Source organism: Heterodontus francisci, chromosome 19 (genome assembly GCF_036365525.1).
Source record: "Heterodontus francisci isolate sHetFra1 chromosome 19, sHetFra1.hap1, whole genome shotgun sequence".
Taxonomy (NCBI): domain Eukaryota; kingdom Metazoa; phylum Chordata; class Chondrichthyes; order Heterodontiformes; family Heterodontidae; genus Heterodontus; species Heterodontus francisci.
The window spans coordinates 68958962-68984831 of record NC_090389.1 but is presented as its reverse complement, the minus strand read 5'-3'; the positions used below and the strand labels follow the sequence as shown (position 1 = coordinate 68984831).

At 43.4% G+C, this 25870-nt stretch overlaps 1 protein-coding gene across 5 annotated transcripts in view; it reads left to right on the top strand.

Annotated features, from left to right (window-relative positions):
* The window catches only part of LOC137380151 (POC1 centriolar protein homolog A-like), a 149208-nt gene that overhangs the window by 62468 nt on the left and 60870 nt on the right, over positions 1 to 25870 (top strand). For all 5 annotated transcript variants that reach the window (XM_068051870.1, XM_068051868.1, XM_068051866.1 and 2 more), the window contains one exon: positions 20238 to 20384. In XM_068051870.1, the coding sequence (XP_067907971.1) occupies positions 20238 to 20384 (147 nt within the window). The remainder of the gene's footprint in view (positions 1 to 20237; positions 20385 to 25870) is intronic.

The window sequence follows — 25870 nt, the reverse complement described above, 5'->3', positions numbered from 1 at the left end:
AATTATTTTTACTTTGGATTGCTCTTTGTCCTTTTCCATAGCTAACCTAAACCTTATGATTTTATGATCACTGTCCCCTTAATGTTCCCCCACTGACATTTGATCCATTTGTCCCACCTCATTGCCAGAACCATCCAGCAATGCCTCCTTCCTTGTTGGGCCAGAAACATACAGATCTAGAAAATTCTCCTGAACACACTTCAGAAATTCTTCCCCCTCCCTGCTCTTGACACTATTACAATCCCAGTCTATATTAGGTAATTAAAGTCCTCCATTATAACTCCTCCAAATTTTTTCTCCTCTCTGTAATTTCCTTGCCACTTTGTTCCTCTATATTGTTTCCACTAGTTGGTGGCTTATAGCACATACTGAGTAATGTAATTGTACCTCTATTGTTTCTTAGCTCTAAACAAATAAATTCTGTTTTTGACCCCTCTAAGACATTCTTTCTCTCCAGCACTAATATTATCCTTAATCAATACTACCATCCGTCCTACTTTCTTTCCTTCCCTAACTTTCCTGAACATCTAGTATCCAGAGATATTTAATACCCAGTCCTGCCCTTTTATGAGCCAGGTCTCCGCTATCACCACAGTGTCATATTCTCATGTGGTTACCTGCGCCTGCAGTCCACCAACCTTATTTTTCACACTGTGTGTTCACATACATGCACAGTAAACCCAATTTAGGCCTTCTTGCATTTCCTCTTATTCTGACCTCACCTGTTTCTTACTCAAGTGCGATCTGTATCTCCCAATTCATTGTGCACCTCGTTTTTTTTCCTTTAATGTTGCCTTCTGGTTCCCATTCACCTGCCAAGTTAGTTTAAACCCTCCCCAATAGCATTAGCAAACTGCCCCACAAGGCCATTGGTCCCAGCTGTGTTGAGGTGCAGCCCATCTGGCCTGTACAGATCCCATCTCCACCAGAACTGATCCCAGTGTTCCAGGAATCTGAAGCCCTCTCTTCTACACCATCTTTCCAGCCTATCCTCCTATTTATATACTCACTAGCGTGTAACACAGGGAGTAATCTGGAGATTACTTGCTTTTGAGGTCCATTTTCTAGTTGCTTTCCTAGCTCCCTAAAATCTGCCTGCGGGAACTCATCCCTCTTTCTACCTATGTTGTTGGTACTGATTGGACTACGACAGTTGGCTGTTCACATTCTTTCTGCAGCTGTTAGGTGACACCATTGACCTTGGCACCAGGGTGGCAACATACCATCCTGGATTCATGTCTGCAACCGCAGAAACACCTATTTGTTCCCCTAACTGTAGAATCCCCTATCACTATTGATTTCCCCACCTTCCTCCTGCACTCACTGTACAGCTGAGCCAGCCATGGTACTGTGAGTTTGGCTAAGGCTGCACCCCCCAAAGGAACTATCACACTCACCTGTATTCAGAACTGAATGCTGATTGGATAACGACATTCACTCACAGGGCTCCTGCACTACTTGCATAATCCTCCTCGAGTGCCTGATGGGTACCCATTCCTCTCTGCCTGCATACCCTTAAGCTGCAGTGTGACCACAACCAGAAACCTGCTATCCACGTAGCTTTCAGCCTCGTGGATGCACCGCAGTGACATTGAAAGCCGGAGCTTGACCTCCTCCAGCTGATGACTTCCTGCACATGTGGTTGTCCACGCCATAAGAAGTTTCCTGGAGTTGTCACATGTTACATGATGTTCCATGGGACTAAGGATCCCTGTCATGCCTCTATTTATTAGACTAACTAAACTTAACAAAAATAACCTAAAGACTTGTGAATGACTTCTAGAAGAAAGATTCACCGGTCAGCAGCCTCTTGACGAGGAAAGGGGGAGATGGTATAATAACTATGAGAAGAGATCTGCGGGTAACATAAAAGGGAACCCTCAAAATGTTTTTGTAAGCTTGTAAATAGTAGAAGAGTAGTTAAATGAAGGGTGGGACTGATTAGGGACTAAAAGGAGACCATCTTGTGGGAGCAAAAGGCATGGCTGGAGTACTAAAGAAGAGAATGCTGGCAGTGTCTCAGTCATAGAGGAGGTAGTAAAGAAATTGGATGGGATAAAAATAGATAACAAAGATGTACAAAAATGGTTGACAGTGCTCAAGAAGAAAGGTTATCCGGTCTGGATGGGTTACTGCCGAGGTTGCTGGGGGAAGTAAGGGTGGAAATTGTGGAGGCTGTGGCCACAATCTTCCAATGCCTGTTGGGTACGGAAATGGTACTAGAGGGCTAGGAGATTGCAAATGTTACATCCCTGTTCAAAAAAGAAGGGAAAGAGAAACCCAGCAACTATAGTCTAGCCAGCCTCATGTCAGCTGTGGGGAAACTTTGAGACAAAATTAAATGGCACTTGGAAAAATATGGGTTAAGAAATGAAGGGCAACATGGATTTGTTAAAGTCAAATCATACTTGACTAACTTGATTAAGTTCTTTAATGAAGTAGTGGAGAGAGTTGAGGAGGGTAGTGCAGTTGATGTGTTCATGACTTTCAAAAGATGTTTGATAAAGTATCACAAAATAGACTTGTTAGCAGAATTGGAGCCCATGGGTTTAAAGGGGCAATGGCTACGTGGATACAGAATTGGTTAAGGGAAAGTATTGATGAATGGTCATTTTTCAGACTGGGGGAGAAGTGTGCAGTGGTGTGCCCAGGGGTCAGTGTTGGGACCATTGCTCTTTTTGTCTATTAATAACCTAGACTTGGGTAAATGGGGCATAATTTCAAACTTTGCAGATGACATAAAACATTGAAATGTAGTGAGCGGTGAGGAGGATGGTAATAGATGGCACAGTGGCAGCAGTGTGTACCATCTACAAGATGCACTGCAGCAAAACACCAAGCCTCCTTAGATAGCGCCTTCCAAACCCACGAGCTCTACCACCTAGAAGGACAAGGGCAGCAGTTGCATGGGAACACCACCATTTGCAAGTTCCCCTCCAAACCACACGCCATAATGATATGGAGCTATATCGCCGTTCCTTCAATGTCATTGGGTCAAAATCCTGGAACTCCCTTCCTAACAGCATTGTGGGTGTACCTACCCCACATGGACTGCAACGGTTCAAGAAGGCAGCTCACCATCACCTTCTCAAGGGCAACTAGGGCTGGTCAATAAAAGCTGTCCTAGCCAGTGACGCTCCCATCCCATGAATGAATTTTTAAAAAAAATAGACTTCATGAGGTGAAATGGGTAACGACATGACATATGAAGTTTACAACAGAGAAGTGTGAAGTGATACGTTTTGATTGAAAGAATGAGGAGTGGCAATATAAACTAAATGGTACAATTTTAAAGGGGATGCAGGAACAAGGAGATTTGAAGGTACAGTGTTCAAGTCTTTGAAGGTTGAGAAGGCTGTTAAAGTATACAGGAGGGATCCTTGGCTTTACAGGGAAATGGGGCAGGATTCTCCCACGGGCTTCAAGATCCTGACATTAAGATCAGATGGGGTCCATACGACCATACGAATTAGGAGCAGAAGTAGACCATTCAGCCCAGCGAGCCTGCTCCGCCATTTAATAAGATCATGGCTGATCTGTTTCTGTCTCGAATTCCACACTCCCATCTACCTCCGATAATCTTTGATTCCCTAGCTAACAAGAATCTATCTACCTCTGCCTTAAAAATATTCAATGACCCCGCCTCCACCACCTTCTGAGGCAGAGAATTCCAGAGTCGCACACCCCTCAGAAAATATTTCTCCTCGTCTCCGTCCTAAAAGGGTGACCCCTAATTTTAAAACAGTGCCCTTCGATCTGGACTCAGATGGTTGCTGCATTTGCTGATGCCACAAAGATAGGTAGGATAGTAACTTGTGAAGAGGACATAAGGGGCTACAAAGGGATATAGATAGGTTAAGTGAGTGGGCAAAGACTTGTCAAATGGAGTATAATGTGGGAAAGTATGAAATTGTCCACTTTGGCAGGAAGAATAAAAAAGAAGCATATTATCTAAATGGTGAGAGATTGCAGAGCTCTGAGTTGCAGAGGGATCAGGGTGTCCTATGTGCATGAATCACAAAAGGTTAGTATACAGGTACAACACGTAATTAGGAAAAATAATAGAATATTATCGTTCATCGCGAGGGGAATTGAATACATAAGTTAGGAGGTTATGCTTCAGCTGTACAGGGCATTGGTGAGACCACATCTGGAGTACTGTGTACAGTACTGGTCTCCTTATTTAAGGCAAGATGTAAATGCGTTGGAGGCAGTACAGCAGAGGTTTACTAGACTGAAATAAAAACAAGAAATGCTGGAAATACTCAGCAGGTCTGGCAGCATCTGTGGAGAGAGAAGCAGAGTTAACGTTTCAGGTCTAACAAGTATACCGTTTTGGATACTATTGTGGGGGATGGCCTTTCAGGGGAAAACAGCAGCAGCCAGAGCAGTGGCACCAGGGCTGGCACTGTTGTTCAGCAGGGAGGGACAAAGCGCAGAAGAGCAATAGTTATAGGGGACTCTATAGTCAGGGGCACAGATAGGCGCTTCTGTGGACGTGAAAGAGACTCCAGGATGGTATGTTGCCTCCCTGGTGCCAGGGTCAAGGATGTCTCTGAACGGACAGGGGGCATTCTGAAGGGGGAGGATGAACAGCCAGAGGTTGTGGTACACATCGGTACCAACGACAGAGGCAGGAAGAGTGACGAGGTCCTGCAGGGGGAGTTTAGGGAGTTAGGTAGAAAGTTAAAAGACAGGACCTCTAGGGTTGTAATCTCGGGATTACTCCCTGTGCTACGTGCCAGTGAGGCTAGAAATAGGAAGATAGTGCAGCTAAACACGAGGCTGAGCAGCTGGTGTAGAAGGGAGGGTTTCAGATATCTGGACCATTGGGATCTCTTCAGGGCCAGATGGGACCTGTACAAGAAGGACGGGTTGCATCTAAACTGGAGGGGCACAAATATCCTGGCTGCGAGGTTTGCTAGCGTCACTCGGGTGGGTTTAAACTAGTGTGGCAGGGGGGTGGGAACCAGAGCAGTAGGACAGCAAGTGAAATAAATGAAGGGGAACTAGTAAATAAGGCCAGTAAGAGGAAGAGCAGGCAGGGAGATGTTGCGGAGCACAGCGGGACTGGTGGTCTGAAGTGCATTTGTTTCAATGCGAGAAGTATAACAGGTAAGGCAGATGAACTTAGAGCTTGGATTAGTACTTGGAACTATGATGTTGTTGTTATTACAGAGACTTGGTTGAGGGAAGGACCGGATGGGCAGCTAAATGTTCCATGATTTAGAAGCTTCAGGCGGGATAGAGGGGGATGTAAAAGGGTTGGGGGAGTTGCATTACTGGTTAAGGAGAATTTCACAGCTGTACTGCAGGAGGACACCTCGGAGGGGTCATGCGGCGAGGCAATATGGGTGAAGCTCAGGAATAGGAAAGGTGCAGTCACGATGTTGGGGGATTTTACTACAGGCCTCCCAACAGCCAGCGGGAGGCAGAGGAGCAGATATGTAGACAGATTTTGGAAAGATGTAAAGGTAACATGGTTGTAGTGGTGGGTGATTTTAACTTCCCCGATATTGACTGGGACTCACTTAGTGCTAGGGGCTTCGATGGGGCAGAATTTGTAAGGATCATCCAGGAGGGCTTCTTGAAACAATACGTAGATAGTCCAACTAGGGATGGGGCCGTACTGGACCTGGTATTGGGGAATGAGCCCGGCCAGGTGGTCGAAGTTTCAGTAGGGGAGCATTTCGGGAACAGTGACCATAATTCCATAAGTTTTAAGGTACTTGTGGATAAGGATAAGAGTAGTTCTCGGGTGAAGGTGCTAAATTGGGGGAAGGCTAATTATAACAATATTAGGCAGGAACTGAAGAATTTAGATTGGGGTCGGCTATTTGAGGGTAAATCAACAAATGACATGTGGGAGTCTTTCAAACATCAGTTGATTAGAATCCAGGACCAGCATGTTCCTGTGAGGAAGAAGGATAAGTTTGGCAAGTTTTGGGAACCTTGGATAACGCGGGATATTGTGAGCCTCGTCAAAAAGAAAAAGGAAGCAGTCGTAAGGGCTGGAAGGCGAGGAACAGACGAATCCCTTGAGGAATATAAAGACAGTAGGAAGGAACTTAAGCAAGGAGTCAGGAGGGCTAAAAGGGGTTATGAGAAGTCATTGGCAAACAGGATTAAGGAAAATCCCAAGGCTTTTTATACGTATATAAAGAGCAAGAGGGTAACCAGGGAAAGGGTTGGCCCACTCAAGGACAGAGAAGGGAATCGATGTCTGGAGCCAGAGAAAATGGGCGAGGTACTAAATGAGTACTTTGCATCAGTATTCACCAAAGAGAAGGACTTGGTGGATGTTGAGCCTAGGTAAGGGAGTGTAGATAGTCTCAGTCATCTCATTATCAAAAAGGAGGAAGTGTTGGGTGTCTTGCAAAGCATTAAGGTAGATAAATCCCCAGGGCCTGATGGGATCTACCCCAGAATACTGAGGGAGGCAAGGGAAGAAATTGGGGCCTTGACAGAAATCTTTGCATCCTCATTGGCTACAGGTGAGGTCCCAGAGGACTGGAGAATAGCCAATGTTGTTCCTTTGTTGAAGAAGGGTAGCAAGGATAATCCAGGAAATTATAGTGAGCCTTACGTCAGTGGTAGGGAAACTATTAGAGAGGATTCTTCGCGACAGGATTTACTCCCATTTGGAAACAAATGTACTTATTAGCAAGAGGCAGCATGGTTTTTGTGAAGGGGAGGTCGTGTCTCACTAATTTGATTGAGTGTTTTGAGGAAGTGACGAAGATGATTGATGAAGGAAGGGCAGTGGATGTTATCTATATGGACTTCAGTAAAGCCTTTGACAAGGTCCCTCATGGCAGACTGGTACAAAAGGTGAAGTCACACGGGATCAGAGGGGAGCTGGCGAGATGGATACAGAATTGGCTCAGTCATAGAAGACAGAGGGTAGCAGTGGAAGGGTGCTTTTCTGAATGGAGGGATGTGACTAGTGGTGTTCCGCAGGGATCAGTGCTGGGACCTTCGCTGTTTGTAGTATAAATAAATGATTTGGAGGAAAATGTAGCTGGGCTGATTAGTAAGTTTGCGGACGACACAAAGGTTGGTGGAGTTGTGGACAGTGATGAGGATTGTCAGAGGATACAGCAGGATATAGATCGGTTGGAGACTTGGGCAGAGAAATGGCAGATGGAGTTTAATCCGGACAAATGTGAGGTAATGCATTTTGGAAAGTCTAATGCAGGTGGGAAGTATACAGTAAATGGCAGAACCCTTAGGAGTATTGACAGGCAGAGAGATCTGGGCGTACAGGTCCACAGGTCACTGAAAGTGGCAACGCAGGTGGATAAGGTAGTCAAGAAGGCATGCGGCATGCTTGCCTTCATCGGTCGGGGCATTGAGTATAAAAATTGGCAAGTCATGCTGCAGCTGTACAGAACTTTAGTTAGGCCACACTTAGAATATTGCGTGCAATTCTGGTCGCCACACTACCAGAAGGACGTGGGAGCTTTGGAGAGGGTACAGAAGAGGTTTACCAGGATGTTGCCTGGTCTGGAGAGCATTAGCTATGAGGAGAGGTTGGATAAACTCGGATTGTTTTCACTGGAACGACGGAGGTGGAGGGGCGACATGATAGAGGTTTACAAAGTTATAAGCGGCATGGACAGAGTGGATAGTCAGAAGCTTTTTCCCAGGGTGGAAGAGTCAGTTACTAGGGGACAGAGGTTTAAGGTGAGAGGGGCAAAGTTTAGAGGAGATGTGCGAGGCAAGTTCTTTACACAGAGGGTGGTGAGTGCCTGGAACTTGTTGCTGGGGGAGGTGGTGGAAGCAGGTACCATCGAGACGTTTAAGAGGCATCTTGACAAATACATGAATAGGATGGGAATAGAGGGATACGGACCCCGGAAGTGCAGAAAGTTTTAGTTTAGGCAGGCATCAAGATCGGCGCAGGCTTGGAGGGCCGAATGGCCTGTTCCTGTGCTGTACTGTTCTTTGTTCTTTTGTCAGTAACCCTTCTTCAGAACTGATGAAGGGTCACTGACCTGAAATGGTAACTCTGCTTCTCTCTCCACAGATGCTGCCAGACCTGCTGAGTATTTCCAGCATTTCTTGTTTTCATTTCAGATTTCCAGCATCTGCAGTATTTTGCTTTTATTTTACTCGACTGATACCTGGAATGGGCAGGCTGTCTTATGAGGAAAGATTGGACAGGCTAGGCTTGTATCCACTGGAATTTAGAAGAGTAAGAGGCGACTTGATTGAAACATATAAGATCCTGAGGGGTCTTGACATGGTGGATGTGGAAAGGATGTTTCCCCTTGTGGGAGAATCTAGAACTAGGGGTCACTGTAAGAGGTTGCCCATTTAAGACAGAGAAGAGAAATTTTTTCTCTGACGGTCGTGAGTCTTTGGAATTCTTTTCCTCAAAAGGCGGTGGAAGCAGAGTCTTTGAATATTTTGAGGTGGATAGATTCTTGATAAGCAAGGGGTACAATGTAATCGGGGGTAGATGGAAATTTGGAGTAATCAGTTCAGCCATGAACTTATTGAATGGCGGAGCAGGCTCGAAGGGCCGATTGGCCACCTCCTGCTCCTAATTCGTATTTTCGATTCCTCTCATAATAAAGTATAGCATTCCATTAACCTTCTTTATTACTTGCTGTACCTGCATGCTAACCTTTTGTGACTCCTGCAGTAGAACACCTAGTTCCTTCTGCACCTCGGAATTATTCAGTCGTTCTTCGTTAAAGAAATACTCTGCTTTTTTATTCCTGCCAACGTGAACAACTTCACATTTTCCCATATTATACTCCATCTGCCAAATTTTTTGCCCACTCACTCAACCTATCTATATTGGTCTGCAACCTCCTTAGGTCCTCTTCACAACATACTTTCCTACCTATATTTGTGTCATCTGCAAATTTAGCTACCATGCCATCACTCCCCTCATCTAAGTTATTGATATAAATTGTAAAAACTTGAGGCCCCAGCACAGACCCCTGCAGGACTCCACTCGTGACATCCTGCCAATCAGAAAAGGACCCATTTATGCATACTCTCTGTTTTCTGCCAACCAGCCAGCCAATCTTCTATCCATGCTAATATGTTACCCCCTACACCATGAGCTCCTGCTTTGTGCAATAACCTTTGATGTGGCACCATGTCAAATATCTTCTGGAAATCCAAGTACAGTATATCAACGGGCTCCCCTTCATCCACAGCGCATGTTACTCCTTCAAAGAACTCCAATAAATTGGTTAAATAAGATTTTCCTTTCACAAAACTATGCTGACTGTTCCCGATTACCTTGTGTTTTTCAAAGTGCCCAGCTATAGCCTCCTTAATGATCGATTCTAGCACCTTCCCCATGACAGACGTCAAGCTAACTGGCCTATAGTTACCTGTTTTCTGCCTCCGCCCCCCCCCCCCCACCCCCTTCTTGAAGAGAGGGGTTATGTTTGCTACTTTCCAGTCAGATGAAACCTTTCCAGAATGTAGCGAATTTTGAAAAATTAACACCAATGCATCTATGACCTCATTAGCCACTTCTTTTAAGACCCTAGGATGAAGCCCATCAGGACCCGGGGACTTGTCAGCCCGCAGCTCCATCAGTTTGGTTAGTACTGCTTCCCTGCTGATTGTAATTTCACCATGTTCCTCTTCTTCCACCTCCTGATTTATAGCTATTACTGGAATGTTTTAAGTATCATCTGTCGTGAAGACAGAAGCAAAATATTTGTTCATTTCATCCACCATTTCCTTATCATCTACTATTAACTCCCCATTCTCACTTTCGAGAGGACCAACACTCACTTTATTTACTCTTCCTTTTTAAATCGGGCAGAGTCAGCATGGATTTACGAAAGGGAAATCATGCTTGATAAATCTACTAGAATTCTTCGAGGATGTAACTAGTAGAGTTGATGAGGGGGAGCCAGTGGATGTGTTTATTTGGACTTTCAGAAGGCTTTCGACAAAGTCCCACATAAGAGATTAGTATGTAAAATTAAAGCGCTTGGGATTGGGGGTAGTGTATTGCGATGGATAGAAAATTGGTTGGCGGACAGGAAACAAAGAGTAGGAATAAATGGGTCTTTATTTGAATGGCAGGCAGTGACTGGTGGGGTACCGCAGGGTTCGGTGCTAGGACCCCAGCTATTCACAATATACATTAATGATTTAGATGAGGGAACTAAATGTAATGTCTCCAAATTTGCAGATGACACAAAACTGGGTGGGAGGGTGAGTTGTGAGGAGGATGCAGGGAGGCCTCAGGTGATTTGGACAAGTTGAGTGAGTGGGCTAATGCATGGTAGATGCAGTATAATGTGGATAAATGTGAGGTTATCCACTTTGGTAGCAAAAACAGGAAGGCAGATTATTATCTGAACGGCTGTAAACTGAGAGAGGGGAATATGCAGCGAGACTTGGGTGTTCTCGTACACCAGTCGCTGAAGGTAAGTATGCAGGTGCAACAGGCGGTAAAAAAAGCATGTGGTATGTTGGCCTTCATAGCGAGAGGATTGGAGTACTGGAGCAGGGATGTCTTGCTGCAATTATACAGGGCCTAGGTGAGGCCACACCTGGAATATTGTGTGCAATTTTGGTCTCCTTATCTGAGGAAGTATGTTCTTGCTATCGAGGGAGTGCTGAAGGTTTACCAGACTGATTCCTAGGGTGGCGGGACTGACATGAGGAGGTATTGAGTTGGTTAGGATTATATTCGCTGGAGTTCAGAAGAGTGAGGGGGGATCTCATAGAAACCTATAAAATTCGAACAGGACTTGACAGGGTAGATGCAGGAAGGATGTTCCCGATGGTGGGGGAGTCCAGAACCAGGGTTCATAGTCTAAGGATACGATTTCAGGACTGAGATGAGGTGAAATTTCGTCACCCAGAGAGTGGTGAGCCTGTGGAATTCGCTACCACAGAATGCAGTTGAGGCCAAAACATTGTATGATTTCAAGAAGGAGTTAGATATAGCTCTTGGGTCTAAAGGGATCAAAGGGTATGGGGCGAAAGCGGGAACAGGTTACTGAGTTGGATGATCAGCCATGATCATAATGAATGGCGGAGCAGGCTCGAAGGGCCGAATGGCCTACTCCTGCTCCTATTTTCTCTGTTTCTATGTTTAAATACCTGTAGAAACTCTTGCTATCCGTTTTTACATTTCTAGCTAGCTTCCCCTCATACCCTAATTTCTTTCTCCTGATTAATCTTTTAGTCATTGGTCAGAATATCAAGAACGGCAGACAATCATCTGACCTGCCACTCATCTTTGCACAGTTATGATTTTTCCTTCAGCTTGATGCTTTCCTTAACTTCTTTAGTTAACCAGGGATGGTGGGTCCTTCCCTTGGAATTTTTCTTTATAGTAGGAATATACCTATTCTGAGTTTTCTGAAATGTCCCTTAAATGTCTGCCACTGTTTCCCTATTGATTTATCTCCTCGCCTAGTAATCCAGTTCACTTCTGCTAGTTCAGCTTTCATGTCCACATAATTGCCCTTATTTAAGTTTAAAATACTAGCCTTAGACCCACTCTTTTCTCTCTTTCAAACTGGATGTAAAGTTCAGTCATATTGTGGTCACTGCTACCTAGAAATGCCTTTACTCTGAGGTCATTAATTAATCCTGTCACGTTACACAATATCAAGTCTAATATAACCTCTCTGGTTGGTTCCAGAACGTGCCTGCTCTAAGAAACTATCTTGAAAGCATTCTATGAACTCCTCATCCAGGATACTATTGCCAATCTGATTTTTCCAGTTTATATGTAGATTAAAATCACCCATGATTATTGCCGTCCCTTGACCACAAGTACCCAATATTTCTTCTTGGATACTTGGTCCTACATTGTTATTACTGTTAAGGGGGCCTGTAGACTACTCCCACTCGTAACTTCTTTTCCCGACTATTCTCATCTCCACCCAAATCGATTCTACATCCTGATCTCCTCCTGTACCAAGGTCATCTCTAACTATTGTACCAATACCATCCTTGATTAACAGTGCTACCCCTCCACCTTTACCTAGCTTCATATTATTCTTGAATGTTATATACCCCTCAACATTGAGGACCCAATCCTTGTCATCCTGCAGCCATGTCTCCGTAATGGCGATCAAATCATATTTATTTACTTCAGTGTGCGTTATCAGTTCATCTACTTTGTTATGAATGCTACGTGCATTCAGATACAGAGAGTTTTGTCTTTTTGTTATCTTTGTAACATCTAGTCTTGACTGTTGGTGTGTTCTTAGGTTTTTTCTCTGTCCCTTCCTGCCATTCTCGGACCTTCATTCCCCATATGACTATTCTGCTTTCCTGCCTTGACTCTACCCCTTGATTTGCTATATCTACCCAAGCATGATCCCTCTCCCAGCAGGTCTGGCAGCATCTGTGGAAAGAGAAGCAGAGTTAACGTTTCGGGTCACTGACCCGAAACGTTAACTCTGCTTCTCTTTCCACAGATGCTGCCAGACCTGCTGAGTGATTCCAGCATTTCTTGTTTTTGTTTCAGATTTCCAGCATCCGCAGTATTTTGCTTTTATGATCCCTCTCCCCTTGTTTACTTTAAAGCCCTCTCTACTTCCCTAGTTATACCGTTTGCTAGAAGACTTGTCCCAGCAAGGTTCAGGTGCAGACCGTTCCAACGGTACAGCCCCCACTTTCCCCAGTACTGATGCCAGTGCCCCACAAACCGAAACCCACTTCTGCCACACCAGTCTTTGAGCCACGTATTCATTTCACTAATCATATGTACCCTCTGCCAATTGGCACGTGGCTGAGGTAATAATCCAGAGATTATTACCCTTAAGGTTCTGCTCTTCAATTTCTTGCCTAACTCCTCATACTGTCTAAACAGAATCCCTTTCCTTGTCCTACCTATGTCGTTGGTACCTACATAGACCACGACAACTGGATCCTCCCCCTCCCACTCCAAGTTCCTGTCCAGCCCTGAGCAGATGTCCCGAACTCTGGCACCGGGCAGGCAACGCAGCTTTCTGGACTCATGCTCTCGGCTGTACAAAACCATGTCAATCCTCCTCGCTATACTATCCCCTACTACCACTATATTTCTTTTAAATCCCCCCCACTTGAATGGCTTCCTGTACCACAGTGCCAGGGCCAGTCTGTTCATCCACCTTGCAGACCTCTCTTTCATCTACACAGGTTGAGAGCACCTCAGACTTTTTAACAATTGCAAAGTCTGAGGCTCCTCCGCTACTGTCTGCTCAGTCCCTTTACCTGCCTCACTCACGGTCACATCCTCCTATCCTGCACTGCAGATCAAAACAGATGACCCTGTTCTAGGAGGTGTGGCCATCCTCCAGAACAAAGTGTCCAGGTATTCCCCTCCCTTGTGTTGCGCAATATTTGCAGTTTGGCTTCCAGATCAATAATCCTGATCTTGAATTCTCTAGCTGCTCTCACTTTCTGAAGATGTGTTTGTCCTGGATTGCCTTAGCATCCAGGAGCTCCCACATACCACAGTTGCAACAACAAAACACCGGTCTTGCCATTGTTACTTATGCTATCAGTTAATTTCATTATTTTCTTCATTAACTTTGAATAATTCCTACGTATCGTAGAATTTACTGTGCTTGTTAAATGCTAGTAAAGTTCAACTAAAGTTTTCTTGATTACGCAGATATGTAGACCTTCCTACTGGTAATAGACCTTACCAATGCTAATAAAGCTTGCCAATTCTAATAAACCTTACTACTATTGGTAAACCTTACAAATACTGATAAATGCTAATAATACTTAATACAGCTTCTGTAACATGTGCTTTATTTTTTAGTTTATGTACTACTGAATTGATCAAGTCTTATTTTATATTTGATTGAGATCAAGTTAAATTAAAAGCTTACCAGTATACTCACTCTGGATGGCTTTCTATTTCCTTGCCCTCTGTCGACTGTGAATTCACTCTGATGTCACTTTTTGCTTGTTTTTTTTCTCCGGCTCTGCTCCCAAGCCTGCACTTTCCGGCACTGAGACTGGCAGAGCAATCTTCCTGAAAGCGGCCTCCTAATTGGCCGCCTCCAAACTTGCCGTCCAATTAAGGATGGCGGTGAAGGTTCCTGATGCTGCCAGCAGCAATCAGAGGACCAGCAGCTCTGAAGCCTCGGCAGCCCCACTGGGAGAGTTGGGTACTGCTAAGGCAGGCTGTCAACAGTGAGGAAGCTGCAACAAACATCAAATAACCAGCATCTAGAGCAGTAGGTGAGTTGGCCTGGAGGGGAAACCTTTCCACTGGAACGGTCTTGGCTGCTATTGCAGCCTTTCAATTATGCAGCTCCCTCTTAGTGACATCACGCCTCCAGCTCCGATGCCATCCCCCCACACACCCCCTGCCCCCAGGCTGCCTTCATTTAGCTGGCAGTCTCCACACGCAGGGGGAGCTGTTTTGCCACTTCCAAAACGGCGGCAAGGCCACAGAATCACCCATAATTGGGGGCTCAACAATGTTAGTTGGCTGCCCACTCTATGGAGCTCTCTCACGACCCGCCTCTAAGCCTCCCACCACAGGGCTGCGAAATTTCAGCCCATTGAGTGCAAAAGCATGCAAGTTATGTGAAACCCTTATAAAACACTGCTTAGGCTCCAGCTTGAGTACTTTGGCCAACTCTGGGCTCTACACTTGTGTCAAGGCCTCAGAAAGGGTGCAGAGGAGATTTACTGGAATGGTACCAGGGATGAATGATTTCAGTTATATGGAGAGACTGGAGAAACTGGGTTGTTCTTAGAACAGAGAATGTTAAGGGGAGATTTGGTAGACATGCTCAAAATCTTGAAGAGTTTTGAGAGAATAAATAAGGAGAAAGTGTTTTTAGAGACGGATGTTTTGATAACTAGACACAGGTTTAAGATAATTGGCAAAAAAAAAACCCAGAGGCAACACAAAGAACAAATTACACAGTGAGTTATTGTTCGGAATGCACTGCCTGAAAGGAAACAGATTCGATAATAACTTACAAATGGGAATTGAATAAATACTTGAACTGGAAAAATTTGCTTGGCAATGGGGAAAGAGTGAGGGATTAGGACTAATTGTATAGTTAACATTGGAGTGGGACTAATTTCAAAAAGCTGGCACAGACACGATGGACCAAATGGTCTCCTGTGCTGTATCATTAGAACATCATGAAGTATTTGCAGCACAGAAATAGCCCATTCCACCCAACAGGTCTATGCCTGTGTTTATGCTCCATATTCTACGGGCTGGACTCTATGAGCCCGGCATCGATCTCAGTGGCTAGCTCAAAAACTGCGGGCCACATGCCGAAGATCTTGAGCGTGGTGGCTCATTTAAATAGTTGGAGGGGGACAGCCCGATCATGTGGAGGGGACGGGCTGTCCATCCCCAGCAATGGCGTCAGCTGCCTGTACGCAGGCGCTGGCGCCCTTTTTAAAGGACAGCCAACCCTATAGGCTTATTTAAATATTTAAAGAAATATACACCGAAATTAAATACATACATTTCTTTTGCTCCTTTTCCAGCCCCCAATAACAATTACGATAACTATTTGCCCTCCTCTCCACCCCGAACACTTACCTTTTACATCTGACCTCCCCCCGCACCCCAAACTGCAGTTTAAGGTTCAGCCTTTCCCACCATCCACTGCACCCATTGCATGTATTTGATCCTGTTCCCTGGCACCCCCCCACATTGACAAACTTCCCTCCTCCCCCCTCCCCACCAATCGGGGATCTGAAGGCACTGGAGTGCCGGCCGCTGCAATCCCCTCAAGATCTATGGTAAGTGTATAAATTAATTCATTTTACTGATTTGAATATTCAGATTGTGGTCCTGTCGCCCAGCGGTGGTGGAGCCGCCACAGAGCTTTGCTGCTGTCAGGAAGTTTGGGTCAGGCCCTGCTGGCGTTGAGGTCCGTGGCAGGCTTCATCCACAGCCATCTTCAGGCACCAACCTTTCCCCCCCACCCCACCACCAATCACGACATTGAGGTCTTCTTAAAATCCAGCCCAATGATTCAAAGAACTAAGTCCACTCCTGTCCCGACCTGATATTCACTGTAAACTTACACTTTCCAGCAAAGATCACTGAATAGTGATCAGGAGAGGAAACCCAAGCTACTTTCTTTCCTGTAGTTGCTTTTTCACCATTTCATGATCAAGGCCAGATTGTCCTATTACTGCCTTCTCTGAGATTACCTAGCAACAAGGTCCAGGAATTGAACATGGGACATCCTGGTTGGTATGGTTGGGTTCCATTTACATCTCTTTGGGAAGTGCAGAGTAATCACATAGCTTTCCAGCACATCATTACAACAATAGTGCAACGTCAAGCTGCTTACTTGTATCAGATTAAATATGTAGACTGATTTAATTGTATGGCCTGTTTTAGGAAACTAGATAGCTGTTGTGCAGTACTACACTGTGCAATCTCTTAATCATAACCAAGTTTCTAATTCTTTTGTTTGATATATGAGCTGTATTTCTGCAGGCTTTACCTCAATTGATTCAAGACAGCTTGGATTGCAGCTGTTTTTGCCTTATTGACCTGTGGCTGGAGAACCTAGAGTTGCTTTGATCCTGTTAGCAATAGAAATCTTTAAAGCTTAATGCAATAGGGATTTTGATTTGTTTTTTTATTGAAGACAAGCATTTTCATTTGGAAAGGGGGCTATTTTTCCTCATCCCACTTCTGTTGACATATTTGGCATCACCATCTACTGTGATCACAAATGCAATCCATATTTCCTCATCGCTAAAGCTGCTTCAAAGAAACTTAGTTTTCCCTTTTATGTCAAATATTTCTTTTCCCCTTCAACAATGATTCTCTACACAGAAGCAGGACCTCCCGAGACTTGAATGTTGCTCTCATATCTGGAGTGGCTCTTGTAACATTTGTCTTACAGTGCTGAACAGCATGCAAGAAAAAGTTTGTTCAAATGATAGGTGAGTTCTTCTCACCTTTCATCTTTAACCACTCTACCTTAGTTGTGTTAAGGAGTACAAGAGAGGTGTTAAGAAGTGTGCCAGAAATGGAAAATGTATGTTTTTATATGCTTTAATGTGCTCAGTTTCCCTTTTTTTCTTTTTTACTGCCATGCACATTCTCTGACCTGCTCCAAAGCACTGGATCACACTCTTTGAACAGAATAATTCACCTCCAGTTCCATTCACTAGCCTGAGGATAATGAGTTGTGCCCTACCATTGCTTGTTATTTCCATATACACCAGCTATCGAACTGGGATGTTTTTGGTCCATGTTGAAGCTATGTTGTATATAGATCCATTGAACTATTGACAAGACTGACCTTGAATATTGTCACATAATTCTAATGACTTTTTTCTTTAAAATGCATAAAACCTTCTCTAACACCTCAACTCATTTTTCCCTCTCTGGGGAATTTTTAAACTTGTCATTATGAAAACAATGCTAAGTTAGTGACTTTAGGAAAGGTTGGAACAGCAGTACTATCAAAATACATTTAGCTTTTTCTGGAAATGAATATTTGACTTACTACTACCGATTAGGTTTTGGTCCAGAATCAATTTGTTTCATAAAGTAAGTTATTTATAATGGTCTTTCAGCCATAATTCCAACATTCCTAGGAAATTATTCAGTTGTCTTTACTACACATATTTGGCCAAGATGAACAAGCGGCAGTATTCAAGTAAGCAGGCTAACACAGACCCAAAAATCTCATCCTTAAAGAATATTCTGTATAGCACTTGAACACTATACATTCTTTTTTCATATTTAAAAATTAACTTTATTAAGAATGGTGAACTTATGCATTTTAAGAGTTGTGTAATGCGGAATTCTAACGTTTTAAGATTGTGACTCATTTGCTTTTGTAAGACTTTAGCAAACTTATTTGGTCACTGATCAATCTCTTATGGTGAGGCTAGGCAAGACGAGATTATGTGGGATTTGAAGGTAAATAATTGGACTAGCACTGAGGAGGACTGTGATGCAGGAGGCTAAAAGCAGTCAGAAGTGGAAGATAGAGCAGGGTTAAAGGCTGGATTTAGTGGGGGAGGGGGGGGAAGCAACCCAGGGCAGTTGGTAAGGGATAGTAAGAAGTCAGGAGACTGAAATACCCAGGAAAGGAGAAAAATCCAAGAAAAAGAGCACTTACATTTGTATAGTGCTCAAGATATCCTCACTATATCCCAAACCACTTCATTGCCACTAAAGTACTTTTGAAGTTTAGTCACTGTTGCACTGTAGGTAAATGCGGCAGTCATTTTGTACACAAGGTCTCATAAATGGCAATAAATTAAATGACCAGACATTCTTAGAGTTGTTCGAGGGAAAATACTTGCAAGAGCACCGGGAGAACTCTCCTGCTCTTCAAATAATGTCACAAGATCTATTCTGTCTCCCTGAGAGGGTAGAGGGGGCCTTGGTTTAACATTTTGTTCCAACCAGGTGTGGCAGGGGTCTAGGGCTCCCCTCTCAGCCTTTTCCGGGTTTGGACGTAACGGGGTTTAATTTTTAAAACACCATGTTTTTAGCATCCCATCAGTGAATCCTTGCTCACTGCTCTCTAATTGTAATGGCAAAGAAATCAAACAGACAGGTTATCTCAGATTTAAGCAAAAAAGGTGTAAGTTTATTAACCTTAAAACTCTAATTCAGTTAAAACTACTAAAAATACGCGACGCAACCACGCTAACATGCATATGTGATAAACACACACGCAAATAGAGACAGAGGAGGAGAAAGAAGGGGAAAGGTTTGAACTAATAGCTGGAGTTCAGTTACTGGTTTTGGATCGGATGTAAAGTCTTTGATTGAAGTTAAGTCTTGCAGTTCTCGTTGGGGCCCAGTGCACACTTTCAGACTTCTGTTACGAGGCTTAAGTTACTTCCGTGGGTCCCTGGAACTTTGCATGAGAGAGAGACAGAGAGAGAGAGAGAGATGCTCTCTTGTTGAAGTTCAGTTGCAGTCTCTTCCAAAACTGTTCTGTGAGCACAATTTAATTAACTCTAGGTTGGCCAGCAGGTTAGTCATGTGACTAGCTCCTTGTTTAGAGCAGCCTCACCTGCGAGATTTGTGGATTCTTTCAAGTTCACCAGACACACTGGGGGGATAGGATGCTGGTTTAATGACTCTCAATGTCTTGTGCATCACTATGGATAAAATCCATCTAGCTAATTGAATCAGGGGGTACTCTCATTGTCTTCTTCATGCAACTGTCTTTTAGAATGCAAATGTGCAGCCATGTTTTCAGCCACTGTTTTGGTGTTTTTAAACAAGTTATTTCAAGTCCAGTAACAGTTCAAAAATAATGTTCCATATGACGAAATTAATTTGTCTCATTTTGGCAGGTGTGGTTTCTGTCACAATTTCATTTGAAAAACAACATCTCAGTGCAACACTCCCTCAGTACTGCACTGGACAGGTGAGATTAGGTGCCAAGTCCTTCTGACTCAGGAAAGAGTTATTATTGAGTAAGGCTACATTGAAGGGTAATGGAGGTGGGCTGCTGCTCAAAAAACATTTCATGTTTTTGGCTGATATAGCAGAGGGGGCAGCATATAGATGAGAAATGGGAGGGGGCTAAGGATAAATCCTTGGGGAACACGGGGTACAGTGCAAGAGTGGGAAGAGAAACTATTGCAGGTGATTCTCTGGCTACAATTAGATCGGTAAGAATGGAACCAGGTGAGTGCAGTCCCATCCACCTGGGTGACAGTGGAGAGGCACTAGAGGAAGATGGTGTGGTCAACCATGTCAAGGGCCACAGACAGGTAGAGAAGGACAAGACGGGATAGTTTACATTTGTCACAGTCACATAGGATGTCATTTGTGACTTTGCTAAGAGCCATTTCAGTACTGTGGCAGGAGTGGAAACCTGATAGAAGGGATTCATACATGGAGCTCCAGGAAAGATGGGCATGGATTTGGGAGGTGACAACACAGTCAAAGACTTTGGCATGGAGGAAACTACTAAAACAATTTATTTAGTTACTCATATTACTGTTTGTGGGACCTTGCTCTGCGCCTATTGACTGCCACTTTTCCTTACAAAAGTAACCACACTTCAAAAGTAAATCATTGGCTATAAAGCATGTTGGGTGTCCTGATGTTGTGAAAGATGCTGCATTTATTCAGTTCAGTTTTAAATCTTTGTTTCACTAAAAAAGCAAATCTGTTAGTGTTTAAGGGAGCTGGTTCATTTTTGAACTTGTGCATCTGTGTTTTCTAAAATAAATAATATGTAAAGTGACATCCTCAATTTAGAAATACATGGTAATCAACATTTATATTCGACCTTGTTTAATACATTTTTCAGGTTATGGTATGGAAGACTAATTTTGATGTTGCAGATTATGGGGAAATGTTGAAAAATCAATCTCGGACAATGACTGTTGATTGTACAATGAAGAGTTCTGATGGTCCTTGGTTACCTGAGCATACTTCAAGGTCACATGCTCGCGAAGTAAGTTTTATTTATATATGTAACTATTCTCTTTATGGTACTTTATACCTTCCTCACAAAACACATTCTGTAAATACATTGTTGCTTCTTTTATTTAAATATTTAGAAGTTCGCTTTTCTATTGTTTTGAGTGAAGCAGGTATTGTATTTACACATGTACCTGGAAATGTGCCTAACATGAGTGGTCACTGTACAAATGCTGATGAATACTCCAGTTCAGTTCTTCCAGTAAAACTGCTTTTTATATTGAGTTTACTGGCGTACAAGGGCCACTGGCTCCCACTATCTTGCACAGCCAGCAGCAACTCCAAAGTAAGTTCGCTGAATGTGCTATTGCCAGGTACTGAGAGACCCGGTGAGAAGCAGTCCAGCAAGTGCACTTTGGAGTATGTTGGGAATTGTAGGGCTTAACACCCCACTGCAACACAATGTGAAAGCACCAGAAAGTCGAGTTACTACTGCTGTTTAAACCATTTTTTACCATCAAATGTGACATTTCCAAATGTGGCACCTCTAATGTTGTATCCCCAAGATTAAGGTCAAGGGAATGAAAGGGTGAAAAAAATAATTGCTGTGGTTGGAATCATACCTGATTTGGTGGTCACAGCTTAGAGTATTGCTGTGAAATATCCTTGTGATCTTTAGCTGCTTCATCAATAACCTTCCCGCCATCATAATGTCAGGAGTTTGGCAGTTTGGTCACAATTCTAGAGTGTTTAGCTCTGTTCGTAACTGCTCTGATAATAAGGTGATAGATTCCAGCCTACAGCAGGACCTGAATAACATCCAGGTTAGGCTGAAGGACTATAGCTAATATTGTGCCACCTCGAATAAGTGACAGCCTGATGATCTCCATGATTTTTCAATGGCACCTCTATTACTGAGTCCCTGTGTCAAATGGGAATCACTGTTGATCAAAGCTTTGCCTGACTAGCTGTATCAAAACTGTAGCTACAAGAGGAGGGCAAAGACTGGGTGCTCTGTGACTTGTTCTTCACCATCTGACACCTGAAAGCCTCTCCAACAACTACAATGTTGAAATTAAGACTGTGATGGAATACTCGCCACCAGCTGCAACAACAATCGAGAAGCTTAACACCTTCCAGGACAGAGCAGTTCATTTGATTAGCACCTTTGCTACTGGCTTGAATATCCACCCTCTATTATCTGCATACTGTGGCTGAAATATGTACTATTTACAGGATGAACTATAGGAGCTCTCTCAAGCATTTTTCAACAACACCTTATTCCCCTGCAATTTCTACCACCAAGAAGGACGAGCAGAAATGTCATGGGTGCATTGTCATCTCCAGATACCATTTCAATTTGCACAAGATCCTGATTTGAACAAATATTGCAATTTCTTCATTGTCACTGGGTCAGTAACCCAGACACAATCTACCTATACATTATCTTGGAAACAACATCACAAGGACCGCAAGGTTCAAGGAGATGATTTACCTGCTCAGGGCAATTAGAGATGGACAACAAAATTCAGTCTTTGTTAGTGTCACTCACATCCTGAAAATAAATGAAAACGATACACATCTTCCTGCATTTGTCACACAGTAGGATAGGCTGGTTGAATTTGATCAGTTGCTGTAGACACTTTTCAGTTTCTTGTTTTCTGTTGAACTACAGGCATTCATTTACATACAAACATATGAATTAGGAGCAGGAGTAGGCCACTCGGCCCCACAAGCCTGCTGTACCATTCAATAAGCTCATGGCTGAACTGATTACTCCACATTTCCACCTACCCCTGATAACCTTTCACCCCCTTGCTTATCAAGAATCTTTCTACCCCTGCCTTAAAAATATTCAAAGATTCTGCTTCTGCCTTTTGAGGAAGAGAATTCCAAAGACTCACTCCCCACTGAGAGAATTTTTCCTCATCTCTGTCTTAAATGGGCGATCCCTTATTTTTAAAAAGTGACCCCAGTTCTAGATTTTCCCACAAGGAGAAACATCCTTTCCACATCCACCCTGTCAAGCCCCCTCAGGATGTTATATGTTTCAATCAAGTCGCCTAAATTCCAGCAGATACAAGCCTAGCCTGTCCAGTCTTTCCCCGTAAGACAACCCACCCATTCCAGGTATCAGTCTTGTAAATCTTCTCTGTACTGCCTCCAATGCATTTACATCCTTTCTTAAATAAGGAGACCAGTACTGTACACAGTACTCCAGATGTGGTCTCACCAATGCCCTATATAGCTGAAGCATAACCTCCCTACTTTTGTATTCAATTCCCCTCAGGATAGATGATAACATTCCATTAGCTTTCCTAATTGTGTGCTGTACCTGCATACTAACCTTTTGCGATTCATGCACGAGGACACCCAGATCCCTCTCCATCTCAGAGCTCTGCAATCTCTCACCATTTAGATAATATGCTTTTTTACTCTTCCTGCCAAAGTGAACAATTTCACATTTTCCCACGTTATACTCCATTTACCAGGTCTTTGCCCACTCACAACCTATCTTTTAGTGTTTTAGTTTTTTTTTTAGTTTTAGAGATACAGCACTGAAACAGACCCTTCGGCCCACCGAGTCTGTGCCGACCATCAATCACCCATTTATACTAATCCTACACTAATTCCATATTCCTACCACATCCCCACCTGTCCCTATATTTCCCTACCACCTACCTATACTGGGGGCAATTTATAATGGCCAATTTACCTATCAGCCTGCAAGTCTGGCATGTGGGAGGAAACCGGAGCACCCGGAGGAAACCCACGCAGACACAGGGAGAACTTGCAAACTCCACACAGGCAGTACCCAGAATTGAACCCGGGTCGCTGGAGCTGTGAGGCTGCGGTGCTAACCACTGCGCTACTGTGCCGCCTTTTGTAGCCCCCTTATGTCCTCTTCGCAAGTTACTTTCCTACCTATCCTTGTGTCATCAGCAAATGTAGCAACCATACCTTCGGCCCCTTCATCTAAGTCATTTATTGAAATTGTAAAAAGTTGAGGCCCCAGCACAGATCCCTGTGGCACATCACTCGTGATATCATGTCAACCAGAAAATGTCCCATTTATGCCTAATCTCTGTTTCCTGTTAGCTAGCCAATCTTCTATCCATGCCAATATGTTATCCCCTGCACCATGAGCTTTTATTTTCTGCAATAACCTTTGATGTTGCACCTTATCAAATCTCTTCTGGAAATCTAGTTACAATACATCCCCCCTTTATCCATAGCACATGTAACTCCCTCAAAGAGCTCCAATAAATTGGTTAAACATGCTTTCCCTTTCACAAAACCATGTTGACTCTGCCTGATTACCTTGTATTTTTCTAAATGCCCTGCTATAATGTCTTTAGTAATAGCTTCTAACATTTTCCCTAATACAGATGTCAAGCTAACTGGCCTGTAGTTTCCTGCTTTCTGTCTCCCTCCCTTTTTGAATAAAGGAGTGACATTCACTATTTTCCAATCTAACAGAACCTTCCCCGAATCCATGGATTTTTGGAAAATTAAAACTAACACATCTGCTATCTCACTAGCCACTTCTTTTAACACCTAGGATGAAGTCCATCAGGACCCAGGGATTGCCAGCCTGCAGCTCCAACAATTTGTTCAGTACCACTTCCCTGGTGCTGATAATTTTCTTGTTCCTCCCTCCCTTCCATTTCCTGACTTAAAGCTAATGCTGGGTTGTTACTTGTATCCGCAATAGTGAAGACCGATGTAAAATACCTGTTCAATTCATCTGCCATTATCCATTATTAATTCCCCAGACTCACTTTCTATAGGACCAATGCTCACTTTGTTAACTTTTATTTTTAAAATATCTATAGAAACTCTTACTATGTCTTTTTATTTCAAGCTAGCTTTCTCTCATACTCTAATTTTACCTTCCTTATCAATCTTTTAGTCATTCTTTGCTGTTTTTTATATTCTGTCTAATCTTCTGACCTGCTCCCATCTTTGTACAATTATATGCTTTTTCTTTAAGTTTGATACTATCTTTAACTGTTTTAGTTGACCATGGATGGTGGGTCCCACCCTTGGAATTTTTCTTTCTCATTGAAATGTATTTATTCTGTGTATTTTGAAATATCCTCTTAAATGTCTGCCACTGCATCTCTATTGACCTATCCCTTAACCTAATTTGCCAGTTCACTTTAGCTAGCTCTGCTTTCATGCCCTCATAATTACCCTTATTTAAGTTTAAAATACTAGTCTTGGACCCACTCTTTTCTCCCTCAAACTGAATGTTATATTATGATCGCTGCTACCGAGGGGCGCCTTAACTATGAGGTCATTAATTAATCCTATCTCGTTGCACAATATGAGGTCTAGTATAGCCTGCTCTCTGGCTCCAAAATGTGCTGTTCCATGAAATTATCCCGAAAACATTCTATGTACTCCTCAGCTAGGCTACCTCTGCCCATCTGATTTTTCCAGTCTATATGTAAGTTAAAATCCCCCATAATTATCGCTGCACCTTTCTGACAAGCTGCCATTATTTCTTTCTTTATACCCCATTTTACAGTGTGGTTAATGTTAGGCGGTCTGTATACCACACCCACAAGTGATTTCGTGCCTTTATGATTCCTCATCTCTACCCAAACTGCTTACAAAAGCCTGGTTTCCTGAACTTGGGTCATCCCTCTCTGTTGCGCTAATACCATCATTAATAAACAGAGCTACCCCTCCACCTTTTCCGAGCTTCCTGTCCTTCCTAAATGCCATGTATTCTTCAATATTCAGGTCCCAATCTGTCAAGATGAGACGTACCAGAAGGTAGGATGATACGCTAATACAACCCATCAATGCTTTGTTCTGCCCATCATCAGTGGGGCTAATATGTAACTTGAGGAGGGTTTTTTAGGTGTCTTTCTACTGTTGCTTCAGACCACCCCAGGAAAATGTGCAATTTTTTTTGTTAGCAGAAATATTTTTGGAAGTTTATTATCCAGGGTTCCAATGATATGGCTGACCCAACAAAGTTGTAGTTTGCTAAGCATCCAGTTTGTTCTTTGGTACTCTGCCTAGATGGAACTTCCAAGTTAGTGATTTCAATTTGATGCAATAGATTCGCATGGAACCTGTTGCGTTCTTTCCAGCTGCTTATTGCACATCTATGCCTCAAAGCCATGCAAATGTTGACAGTGCTCTGAATTGCAGACCTTCAGTTGTACTCTCCGATGTTTTCCACCGTCTCTCTCAGTGCGGGAGCCACATGCCACTAGCCACATGGCAATAAGTTCTCAGTGAGATGCTTGTCAACAGAGATATTCAGACATGGTAAATAGCAAATAAAGGATTTGCTTTCATAAAAGATTATTCACATTTTCAGGATCTTAAAGCCGACAGGGCCCAAAAATGCTGGCCAGCATGCCGGCTTCCTCACCACATTCCCATTGTCAACCATTTTTCCCAAGGCGAGTTTGGGGCTGGCAGGGGTACCCACCTGGAGGGGGACACCTACCAGCAGGCCACGGGGAGCCAGGCAGGTCTAGAGGCCCTCCCTGCCCA